Source organism: Ambystoma mexicanum, chromosome 6p (assembly GCF_040938575.1).
Source record: "Ambystoma mexicanum isolate Mex_15411 chromosome 6p, UKY_AmexF1_1, whole genome shotgun sequence".
Taxonomy (NCBI): Eukaryota; Metazoa; Chordata; class Amphibia; order Caudata; family Ambystomatidae; genus Ambystoma; species Ambystoma mexicanum.
In genome coordinates, this window is record NC_090935.1 from 1,033,955,808 (window position 1) to 1,033,968,811 (window position 13,004).

Here is a 13,004-nt window from a genome sequence, read left to right on the forward strand (position 1 = left end):
AGACCCCCTCCGCTGCCGCAGCTCTTCCTCATACGGCAGATAGCCGCCTGATGTCCACCTTCCCAGTACTCGCTCTCTGCATCTCACTCGCAGCAGCGTCGGGTCTCAGCGAATGCTCCGGCGGCCATGTTGAAGTTGCCCCCGGCCAAGATTCCTAGCGGGCCGTTGTGTCGGATCCACGCTATTTTCACCTCCACTAGGGCAGCAGCCGGGACAGCAACACCACTGCTTCCAGGTACTCCTCAAAAATGTCAAAACATTGGGGTTTACAGCACGGATTTCCACAAGATTTACACCGCAGCCCGGGAGCACTGGGGACCTACGTCTGCATTGCTCCGCCGCTGGCCAGGCCCCAGAAATTATTCTATTTTAATATTGTGGTGGCCTGTGTCAGGAAGGGCACCGCCAGATGCCCACTTTGTTTCGTTTTGCATGGTGCCTCCAGCAGTTTGACAACATTTGCTAGCGTTTGCTGTTAAAAAAGTGCAGCAGTTAATGTCAATGGTAAGCCATGTGCCTTGATTCAAGAGAATGGAACTGGAATTGAGACTGCCATTACCTCCTGTAAGGTGAAATAAAACGAACTGCTGTAGGGCCCTGCAAGAAGCGTTCTCCAAGCAGTTGCGTCAGTTTTCGGGTAGCCCTATTGCAAAACTTTACACGTGCTCTCATTTTGCAGCCTGTGGTGCTGGAGACTTTTAGTTGGCTTTGCCTTCCCTCCGTTTCTGCACATCAGTGGGCCGTGTGGTGAGGGCAACATCTGTTCCTGTTGACTTAAATGGGCTGAGCCGATTTCATCTTCTCAATAATGTGTCCTCCCCAGTGACTTGTGTGGGCTAATGTTTCCATATTGGTCTGCACAGGCACAGCCCAACCCCTTTGCCTTCAACTTCTCTGGTTGGAACTGTTGGCACTTAGTCATTTGCCTGCCTAAGCTAAAAACGCTGTCATAGTTTCCACTTCTTTGAATGGACTGAACATTTGACGTGCCCTCGGTGTTCTTGCCAAAGTAATAAAAATACAAAAAGATTCTGTCTTCTACCTATTATCCCCATTACCCACGCCTAAACTTAGCAGCAGATGTTCAGAATCCTATGTAAACTAGGGCCGTTTTGAGGCTTGTTCTTCTAGCCCTAGATTTCTCTGCAAACAACCAATACATTTAAGAGGCGTAAAGCGTGGGTGCACGGATAGCACAGTTCAGTGAATCCTGAACTGCCCGCCCCATTTTACATTGCACATATGGCTTTTGATGGCAGTTGAGGAGTGCCTACTCTTCCATGTTTGTCTAGTGATTTGCCTGCACATGCTCCTCAACGTCTCATGGTTCCCTGCTTTAGCGTCCTTTTGGTTCTCTGTCAGTTCTTTGAAGAAATTGAGCACTCGGTCGAGGTTCTTTCAGAGTTCTTTGAGGAGGTACGCTTCGCAACATGTGCTGTGTATGACTCGCTCGCGATCAGTGAAGTTCACATGATTTAGGTGAGTGTCTGATAATCCCCAAGACTGCTTCATGGATGCTTCATTAAAAGCAGTATGCATGACAGTCTGTTAACATAGAACCACAGCTCTGCTCCACGTTTTTTTCCAATGTTTTAGTTGTTACTTCTACCGGTTTGACCCACAAAGATGTGCGCAGCAAGTACAGTTTACATCGGTAGATGTCTGTCGACAACAGACGAAGGGAAACTGGCCTGTTTAGTCTGCCTTGCATCTTCCATTGCAGTGTTTGACTTCCTAGATATCTTATCATATCAGTCTTTGCACCAGTGTCCTCCACAACCTTTCCAACCATGTGACACCCTCCCCCCTTGCTCAAGAACCACATCTGCACTATATGTGTGTGTCATTACTGTATGTATGATCTTCTATGCAACGTTTTATTATATTGTGCCCGCTCTTTCAATTAATTCTCAATTGCTTGCAGCTCTCTTCATGGGATCTGAAATGGTTTGAGAAGCCACCCTCAACACAGGGAGTTCCTTCTCTCTCCAATCTAGGTGTCACACAATAAACGGTTTAATGTTGGTTCTTTATTCAGCCTTATTACTGATGCCTGTCCTACCACTTGGATCCCTCCCCCTGAGCTACCAATGATCCAAGAACCAGGCTGGTATACCGGAAATATATTTGTATTTATTTGAATGATAGGTAATAGAAAATCACACTAAAATGTCAAACACCACTTTATCCATGGCACAACACAATACACTTTTCTCTACATAAATAACTCACACAATTTGGTTGGGGAAACTAATATCACAATATTTTACGTTATAAACATTTCAAAATAAATGATCATCAACACCTGGTCCCTGAAGAAATTTACTTTACATTTGCAATGCTGTACAATTTTGGGTTTCCTGTGCGCTTAAAAGGCTAGGAGTAAATAAACAGTAGGTGATTTAGCAGTGGGGTTTTCAAACCCTGTTATTTTGGTCGGTGTTGTGAAAACTGGAAGAAAGAAAAATTGGAATGATTTAAGAATGTTGTATTGCAGAACCCCCCCCCCCTCCACTTAAACGCCTGAGTTGGGGAAGCTGTCAGTTTAAGGACTTCTTGGAGTATTAGTTTAGGGACAATAACACCACTCTTCCTAAAAGAAGTTGGGGTTAACAGGCAAACTAGGATTACACAATTACATTACAGTGTATAGTTTTCAGAGTAATGAGCTTTGCTATTTACAATTTTTAACAAAAACCATCCTGTGGTGTTCGGCCAAGGGGAATTCATTTAATTAATATTTGTGTTCATTAAATAGGCTCAGGATCTACACAGGTTTGCAGTTTTGCCACCCCCACTCTCCCACTCCTACTAACTAGGGAAATGATTTAAGGCCAGCATATTTCCCCCACATTTTGGTTGCAAAGAGTTCAATTCTACTTATATAGAAAACCTCTGTTTAAAGTTCCAGAAATCCAGCTGCATGTCAGGACCCTTGGGTAAGGACAACACAGGGATCTGGTCACTCCACTGTCAAGGATGGTCCTCAGCTCTCCACCATAGGACCCTATCAGCTTTTATGCCTTCCCAACAAAGACAGCTCCACCCAGATGCAATCTTAGCCAAATCTCCTTTTAGTGTTTCCCTTTGGCTGTCAGATGGCAAGGTTTTACAGGTCTCTTGATGGTAATTTGATCATCTCTTCCCCTTTCCTCATAGTGCAAACATTTTATAGACCAGTGATGACACCATCACGTTTACAACATTGGGCAGTTCCCTGCAAGAGTTCTCACAATGAGGATTGGCCAGTTACCCTTCTCTCTACCTCCAAGTCAAGCCTCTCTATGGATTGGTTTAGGAGTCTGGAGCAGACATATGTCAATTCCCATTTGCAATTTTGTCTAAAATCTAGTTGTGTCAAAAACGGTATTTACTGGTAACTGCCATAATAAATAAATATATATATATATATATATATATATATATATATGCATAATCGCTAGAAACATGCAATGTGTTCCCCACATATCTAATTGTACCCACCACCAGTTCGCCACCTCTTAAATCCAGGACATGTTCATAGCAGCTAGGAACACCTTTTCACTCACCATTACAATTACCTAAGTCACAGGTGGATCCATTTTTATTTCAACAAAATCACCTGGAAATTACCTAAAAACACAATGACACCTCAATAAAGGAAGTATGATTTATGGATGCTGTGAAAAATGCCTAAATGATAATAGTTCTTTTAAATTAATAGCACATCTTCAGGTTATGCAAGCTGAAGCCCTCCTGTCTCCAGTGCATTTTGCCTCTTTTGGCCAGTGTTTTTATTAGTCTCTTTGTTTAAAGTGTAGGCTGCAGCTTGCAAATACCCGGGAAGCACTGACCACACAGAGATCCCACACTGGAGACAACTGGCATCCTGTCCTCTTATCTGAAAGAGAACACTGTTTCAATCTGGAAAGCTTCTATTTTACTGTCTTTTTCAGAGTTCAGCCTTGATTGCAGCCCCTGTTTTCAGACCCCCCTACATTCCAGTCATGCACCGGCTAGGGCATTTGCCCTGCACAGAAATCATCTTTCAGAGACCCACAGTCTAGGGGATGTTTGTTTTCCACATCCTTAGTGGCCACACTTTATTGCAGTTGTAAACAGCTGGGGTGCAAGCCAGGCTTTCAGTGGGGCAGTCCTTCATGACATTTGCCCAACAGCAAGCAAAAGGGTGTGCCTCAGGCCTACCAGAACTTTTTCATGGAAACAAAGTGGGCTTTTCTTTTCAAATGTTTGCCGGTATTTTGCATGTGAAGCATAATATACATTACTTTTTGTCAACACACACTGTCTTTTTCCTGACATCTTTATGTTAGCAGGGGAACATTTTTCTCATGTCTTGCTTTAAACTGCAAACGCACATATAAATCCGTTTTGGTGCCAATGTTTGAAACTCCAGTTTTTCATGTGAAAGGGGCCTTTCAATGTCTTCTGCCACTGTGAATAAAAATGCTGCTGTTCCTTTTGTAATGACAGGCATTCTTGCATGGCACTTCCTTGTGTTCCTTGCAGAAACCCCACTATTCTCCTCAATAGGCCCATTTTCAGTGTGATGGTTCTGTTATTTTTGTATTAAGGCTGGTAAGTCATTTTTCCTGTGGGTCTTTCAGTTCCGTTGGTTTGGGCCTTTGATTACAGCCCACATGCCATGATTACATGTATATACCGTCCACATTCTTGGTAGTCCACCCTGAGGAAAGCAATAGCATAGAATAGCTCATATGCAGACCAGGGTGCTCTGTATAATCGATTCACTGGTAACTGCAGTTTGCCAATACTATTAAACCTAGGGCTTTGGATTATCTCCATTCTCAGGTTATACTTCTGGAATTGTGACTTTCAGAATCAAATGCAATATAGTCTACGTACGAACCAGTGCTGAGATAACTTTTTTGTTTTTGTTGCTGATTATTAACCCACTCTACAGACACCCCAGCTTTCTATTGGCTCTCTGCTCTACCTTGCATAATGTTGCAATCTTGGAGCTTAGATGATAGGAAAGCTCCAAGAGCCCTGTTCTAATTAACCACCTCCAATTCCATCTCCCTTTAACACTTCCTGGATTTATCAGCCTCCAAATGAATGACTCTGTACTTGAATGCTTAGAATCGAGTGGTTGAGGTGTTTGATTTTGAGCTGGGAAAGGTATGCCCCAGATATTGGTTCACCAATGACACACTGTGTATTCTTTGGCAAGGCATTTTTTTCATGAGGCACGCTTGCATCGTTCTATCCTTCCTACCCCAAATCCATGTGCCGAGCATTACAGGTGTGAGTGATCGAAATGTGGGAGAGCTACACCGTGATCAACTCTGTGGCAGAATCAGGTTGTGATGCTAGAGGTGACAAAGCAAGCCTCATAGGGTACTGGTCAATACAATGTCACTGCTTTGTTGGTGGCAGAGATTGGATTGGGATCTAGAAGGTCCACCGCAACCACCAGTCCCTTTCCTTAGCTATCCCACTATTACTTTGAACAGGGAAATGGAGCGCAAAACATGGAATCGCTGTAAAACAATAGAAATATATTTTTTAATGGTTTCTCATGTGCCCATGTTTGTTGCTTGTGCACCTAAACCAACAATTCATTTTTTCTTAAATCCGTGGTGAAGTTTGTTATGTGGAATTTGCGTAACATACCCTGCCATTTACACGACCTTAAGGATGCCGAAGTGTGGCCAGGTGGATTTGAAACCTCGTGGTTCTTATGTACTTGCTTATTTTAGCCTGGCTCGCAAAAGCCTGGGTTTTGTGCCTTTTGGTGTGGAGCCCTGCTGATTAACCGAAATAACGGTAGGGAAAAAAATAAAGTGCTCTCAAACAATTATATAGGACCTCGCGGAGCATGATGACATGCGTTTCATGTGGGTCAGATCACCCACGCAGTTGCACTAAAAACGTTACATTTGCATGTTGGAAGGCCTGACCTCGATCTATTATTAGCAACCTGGAAGAGGGCCGATTGCCCCTGTATAATTACCCGAACCTTACTTCAGTTTGTAGAGTCTGTGCCACAGCAGTTGAGAGCACCGCGCCTCCGAGGCCTATTCTGATCCTTCTCTTTGATGACTGACGTGTCGTCCTCTAGAATCTGGCCCTGGCCGGCAGGTTCACATTGCGTCAGCTCCACCCTCTCCTCTTCTTTCAAGGAGGGTGGAAAGCAAACGTGATATCACTACACTTATTTGAAAATAGTGCTGCTCCCCATTGCCAACGACGTGCTCTGCTCAATTCCTTGAAACATGTTTGCTAATGGATTTGATATAAGGGAATTCTGAAACTGAAATGCTTAAGGGAGCGTTAATGAATGCAGATCGATTTACCAGGCGCACCTTAAAAGCCATTCATTAACGTTTGTACCATAACACAGTACAGGTGGCACAGTGTTTGTGGGTGGGGCGGGGGTGGTGGCGTGATGTATTGGTATAAAGCACGTTTTGAGTGCTTTTCCTCTCCAATGGGAGGTTCAAGGGTTACATTCTAAACAAATCGGTCGTGATCACAGAACAGTTACTTAACATGCCAACAAAACCACAGTACTTGCTAGTAATGCTTTCTTACTCTGGCATGTCATTTTATACTGACTTTTAGGGCAACGCCAACGTGATGATTGTTCTTACATATTCAGGGGTCATTTGTTCATCCACTAAAGACACGTTCGTTTTCTTACAGTGGCATGGCATTTTACACTGGCATTAAGGTCAAAGTCAATATGAGTGTTCTTAAATGGGGGTAGTGGGGGGGGACATTTGTGTAGCCAGCTCAGACATGTTTTCTTATTATGGCATGGCATTTCACACTGGCGTTGAGGGCAAAGCCACCATGCTGAGTATTCTTACGTGGCCATACTGGTCTATTTTGGCCTAAAATCTACAACAGGGTACTGGGGGGTTAGGGTGGGGGGCGTTTGAGCAGCTGGCAAAAAACATATTTTCTAATTGTGGCTTGGCATTTTCGCCCCTAGCAATAAGGGCAAAGCCACCATGCTGAGTGTTCTTACGTATATTGGAGCAAGCCATCTGAGCCCAGTTTCTTAATATGACATGCCATTTTTTCTTTTGTAGGTATAATGGCACATATTGTCAAAGCCAGTGTGGACATGGTTTCTTATAGTATCATTAATGGGGGTATAATGGTCAAAATAAACCAGAGTATGTTCATTTGTGGAAATACTGGCATATATTGGTGTAGCCAGCATGGACATGTTTGGGTACAGTCGGCATGAAAAGGCATCATGAAAATGTGTTGGAAAATGCTCCTGTTCGCTGTTGGTGATTTGGCACCTAATTGATATTTTCACATCTTACCCTGCAAAACAGATTGTAAAGTGTGTGGATTTTTACTCAACTGTTCACAGAAAGTGCACTGAAAAATGCGGCATTTTAAACTCCTATTTTTAATTGCTTGGTTAGAGCTCTCTCGGTTGCTCACACATATTCATAGGAATTGTTTACGACCGTATTATTAAAAAAAAAACTACCAGCCGCCACTGCCTTTCCTCTTATGGGCATGCGTGTCAATCCACTGTTTGTGGTACTACGTTCTAGGCTAAAATTCCCTGCATTGAAGCACTTGCTGTTCGATTTTTCTGGCAGGCAAAGTAGCAGATATTAGGTTTCAGTTTGCAAATGGTGTAAAGAGGCTTTTCTATGCCGCACATGTTCCGTGGCTCCAGCATTCCCCATCGCCCAGCACACATTTCCAGATCGGGGGACCGATGGCACAATTGATGGCTCACAATTTAGCACGTGCATTCACCGTATGAAGGAAACCATTTAAAGATTGGCGTGCTGTTTCCAGAAGGGAGAGGAAGTGTCCCTCATATGGGGCCTTCTGGCTTCCATCGGAGCAGCATGTAGTGCTACACTGGCGCCATTGTGCCGCCCATTTTTTAAAGAGGAACACCGTTGTACAGTCCTGCTTCTGCGTTCTGTCCTCCAGTCATTTGAACTGTTTGTGACGACTTGCGCTGGGTGTGGGCTTCCCACCACCACCCCCCCCCCACTGCTCTCCGCCCTGAGTGTAGACAACAGAATACAACCCATAGTGTACCCCCATGAACTCTGACCTTCGATGCGGTACCTTCTCATTACACAACAGTTATAATTAACTGCTAAATTATGAGAGTGGGAAAGTTTGATTGACCCGTGCAGATGTTGTTGCTGGAGGAAGAGGTTTTTTTCAATTAAATGGCTGGGCTGCAGGCAATCTATTTCTCTTCAAAGGTGCCATAATCCACTCAAAATAGAGGATCAAATAGGTTTGAGTGAAACAGGAGCTAAAAGTAGCCTGTGGTTATCTGGTACTTTCTTCTGACCGGGAGCTACGCAGACTTATTACCGCCTGAAACGGAATGGTCCATAAAATCTTGTCTACAGCTCGTGGTAATTTGAAACTGCTCACGAGCGGAAGCGTCTGCCAGGAAATGTTTTATTTCAAGATTTGCCACAATGGGACGTTTTCCAAGATTGAATAGCGGGACACCATGCTGTATGCAAGGTGCGCCGAAACCAGAAATTCAAAATGTCTGTTTTCAAATGGTGTCCACGTTCGAACGTTTTTTTTTTTTTAAAACTGCATTCTGGCAATTATCACAGTTCTCATCTGATCCTCTTTCCCTTGCATCTTCAAGCCTAATCTCCCGAACTGCTCCTCATATCAAAGCCCCTCTTCCTCAGTGTTTTATTTTTTTTAACCGAATTATGATTTCTTCATTTGAAATATTTTATCCCTATTAATTTCAGATTTGAAAATGATTTTCCTGATGCGTTTTTTCATTTGGCTATAGCATTGCAAAACCTACGTTGTGGGCCATTTTCATCCTTTGGAAATTAGATATTCTTCAGGCTATCTTGGTCATTAGCCCCCCTTTGTTTTTTTCTGGGAAGAAAAGGAGAGATTTAAGTCAAGGTGAACTAAAGACATTGGATTTTAGAGGTGCCACGTCTGTGTATCCTAGAATTAAACCCATCTTCAAAGTTGATTGGTTTTCAAGTATGTTTCTCGTCATGTAGTATTTCATTTTTTACCAACTTTTTTTTAATGAAACTTATTTTTTTAGGTTATTTTCTGACGTTTGTGGAACCAGTGAATAATATCACCATTGTCCAGGGCCAAATTGCCACTCTACACTGCAAGGTCGCAGGAAACCCACCTCCCAATATCCGGTGGCTAAAAAACGATGCGCCCGTGGTCCAGGAGCCAAAGAGGATCACCATACGGAAAACCGACTATGGCTCACGGCTGAGAATCCAAGACCTTGACACCACTGATACAGGGTACTACCAATGCGTGGCCAACAATGACCTGAAGACTATCGCGGCAACGGGGGTCCTGTTTGTGAGGCTTGGTGAGTGCAAATTCTTTTCTCTGTGTCGGCATCATTGTTTTAGAAAGTGGTTTGCTAGCTCTGCAAAAGTTCTGTCACTCAAAGTAAATGAACCCAAGTAAGTGGTAAACGTTTGAATGTTTTTCTGGGAAATTTTGATAACTCTAGAAATGAAGTCCTCCAACACAGTATAACCTCTACTTTAAATATGTTACTGTTCTCGTGGCTTCTGTGCCCTATGAGAACCTCACCCGATACTTGTCCGTCTTTGTGCTGTTTTCCCGTCACTTCCTTTCTGGAAGTAGGTTAATACTCTCCACTTCCCTGGTGGCTTGTCCCTGGGAGGCAGCGGGGACAATATGATCCAGGTCGTTATAACCCCACCCGATACTTGTCCGTCTTTGTGCTGCCTTCCCGTCACCTACTTTCTGGGAGTAGGTTAATACTCTCCACTTCCCTGGTGGCTTGTCCCTGGGAAGCAGTGTCTGGACAATATGTTCTAGGCCATGATAACCCCACCCGATACTTGTCCGTCTTTCCGCTGTTTTCCCGTCACTTCCTTTCTGGAAGTAGGTTAATACTCTCCACTTCCCTGGTGGCTTGTCCCTGGGAGGCAGCAGGGACAATATGATCCAGGTCGTGATAACCCCACCCGATACTTGTCCGTCTTTGTGCTGCCTTCCCGTCACCTACTTTCTGGGAGTAGGTTAATACTCTCCACTTCCCTGGTGGCTTGTCCCAGGGAGGCAGCGGGGACAATATGATCCAGGCCATGATAACCCCACCCGATACTTGTCTGTCTTTGTGCTGCCTTCCCATCACCTCCTTTCCAGGAGTAGTTTAATACTCTCCACTTCCCTGGTGGCTTGTCCCAGGGAGGCAGCGGGGACAATATGATCCAGGCCATGATAACCCCACCCGATACTTGTCTGTCTTTGTGCTGCCTTCCCGTCACCTACTTTCTGGGAGTAGGTTAATACTCTCCACTTCCCTGGTGGCTTGTCCCTGGGAGGCAGCGGGGACAATATGATCCAGGCCATGATAACCCCACCCGATACTTGTCCGTCATTGTGCTGCCTTCCCGTCGCCTCCCTTCTGGGAGTAGGTTAATACTCTCCACTTCCCTGGTGGCTTGTACCTGGGAGACAGCGGAGACAATATGTTTCATGCCATGATAACCCCACCCGATACGTGTCCGTCTTTGTGCTGCCTTCCCGTCACCTCCTTTCCGGGAGTAGGTTAATACTCTCCACTTCCCTGGCGGCTTGTCCCTGGGAGGCAGCGGGGACAATATGTTCCAGGCCCAGACATTCGGAAACACCAGGTCTAAATCAGCGTGCATTTGGGAAAGCTGTCAGCAAAATCTATTTTCTGATATTTCACATGCCTCCTGGAAAGTGCAAGTTGCTTCCCCCGATCCCCCAACCAGACGTCTTCCCAATCCGCAAAAAGCCTGCCCACATCCTGAGGCCTTTGAGATTTCAGTGGTTGTAATTTAGGAGCGAGGCAACACAGCTGTGCGCTCCTACAGCATCATCCCCCAGCTAAAGGAACACACACTTAAAAAAAAAAAGTGCCAGCTCCTGTTACTGATAATTGACTAATAAAACGTGGGAGAGTCCCAAATTGATCCCAGAGTTCATGCGGAGGTAGGAATTCCCCCACTTGGCGTAGAGGGATTATGCAGGTGACTGACATCCATCACTGACCTATACAGCCTCTGGCAGAACCTCATGCTTGCCACCTAGTGCCACTCTGTGTTTTGCTTACCTAGTAGCATGGGCATCTTGCCTGCTGTTCTCTGTATGTGTCTGCACTTGTGCTCATCCTTTCCCCAGCAGGCAAACACCGCAAAGGCGTAAATATGAGCAGTTTGTGTACTTCACAGCTATGGTGAAGTCTGCAAGTAACTTAGGCTTCTCAACAGATCCGGCTGTCGAACAGAAACCGCTTCACTTTTGGAAGGATGCATGGAGTGTCTGTCAGAATTTAGTGAATACTAGGAACGTTATAGAGCCACCGCTTCATGTCCCATGTTGGCAGTGATCTTGCTCCCGCTGCTGCACCCTTGGCTCTGGCATCGTCTTTTAGCTGAATTGCCTTGCTCCCCATTGCCTTGATGAAGTTATTCTCTGACGATGCTGCCCATGTTAACCTGCGTTTCCTTTTATGTCTTTACAGGGCCAACGCATAGCCCGAATCCCAATTCCCAGTAAGTATTCCTGCTGCATCATGTGCTGTATTGAGAGCCATATTCACTCATGTCATCTGCCATCTTGCCGTTGCTGCTAGCCCAGGGCGTAAACCTATTTTGATTTGATTGCAGCTGCTATCGTTTGCGGGAGCCTTTCCAGACAGTGGTAGCATGAACGTGCTCTGTTTTAGATGAACGATTGCCCTCTCTGGGCTTGACTGTCCATGTTTCATGTTAGTTGGCCATGTGTGGCATACACGCTTTTTTTCCCTCAATGCAAAAATGCTTAAACAGTATTATTCAGGATCCGCTGAAAAAGTGTGGATATTCTAGTGTTTGCCTGCATTTGTAAGGGACCGGTATCTTGACAGTCCCAAGTCTACTGACATCTATGCCACTCCCCAGAGCTTACACTCACCTCACACATCCTAAAGGGTGTTTCTGGAATCCACCTGTACACGTTTTCTGGATCCATTACCTCGTCAGGTCATGGAACCACTGGCTTAGTGTGCTTTGGCGTGTTTATTGTGGCGGGGGATGGGCAGATCCAAACAGAGCGGTAGATCTTCCCTGACCAGTCAAATAGAAACAAAGAGTGGTCTTGCTGTAAAAGCAAGACCCTCCCATTTCTATATTGACTTTATTTCCCAGGCCACATTCCCACGGAGGAACCGCTGGGCTCCAGGAATGCTTAGGTGATTGGGGGGGTGAAGCAGCTCCTTGCTCCTTCTTTCATTTGAGGGACTCCCTGCAACCCTAACCTAGACCGATTCCCCCCTCCGAAGTGACCAGTAGATTCATCAGTCTTTTCAGGGACCCCCCAAGGTATGGTGATGAATGGCTCCCTTCTTTGGGCTCTGGTCAGAAGGGGGATCCTTTTCTGGAAAGAGTGGAGACCACTCATATTTTTCTAACGTCTTCCAGAGTATGGCCATTTCCCGACACCTTTTTAATGGCCTATTTTTGCACTAATTTGGCAGCGTATGTGAAATGGCCTTCATTCTATTTCTCTAACGGTGCAAGCAACTTGTTAAATGCTTTCAACGGTGCCATATTAAAGTTTCCTACTTTTGCACCGTGCATATATTCTCTTTTGTGCACATGCAACATTGTAAACTAAAAATCTACAAACGAAAGATGACAGTGAAAGGGTAACTTCTGCATTATTGTTATAAGGACAGAATCGACCACCAGGTTCTTTTAACTGTAAACTTGGGGAAACCTAGTCCTTGTTCTGAATGATTAAAAGGTAAAACCATTGGAAACAAAGTAGTGAAAGCAATTAGACTGCTGTGTAAGTATTGTTGTAGAAGAGACTCTTCTGAGTGTCCAGGAAGCATTATTTAGCATCATTGGAAGACCCGTTGGAAGCCACCATCCTGGGAAAATATTCAACCTTGCTCCATGCCGCCAAGCACAGCATGTAGGGGGCACCGCTTTCCCCACTTCGCTGCCCCGCCACGGCAGGCAAATGCATTCCTCCTC

The 13,004-nt window shown here is 44.9% G+C and overlaps 1 protein-coding gene across 1 annotated transcript in view; it reads left to right on the top strand.

Moving 5' to 3' along the window:
* Positions 1 to 13,004, top strand: part of ROR2 (receptor tyrosine kinase like orphan receptor 2) — a 305,482-nt gene that overhangs the window by 242,247 nt on the left and 50,231 nt on the right. The window contains exons 3-4 of the mRNA XM_069625636.1: positions 9,059 to 9,346; positions 11,507 to 11,537. Of these exons, the coding sequence (XP_069481737.1) occupies positions 9,059 to 9,346; positions 11,507 to 11,537 (319 nt within the window). The remainder of the gene's footprint in view (positions 1 to 9,058; positions 9,347 to 11,506; positions 11,538 to 13,004) is intronic.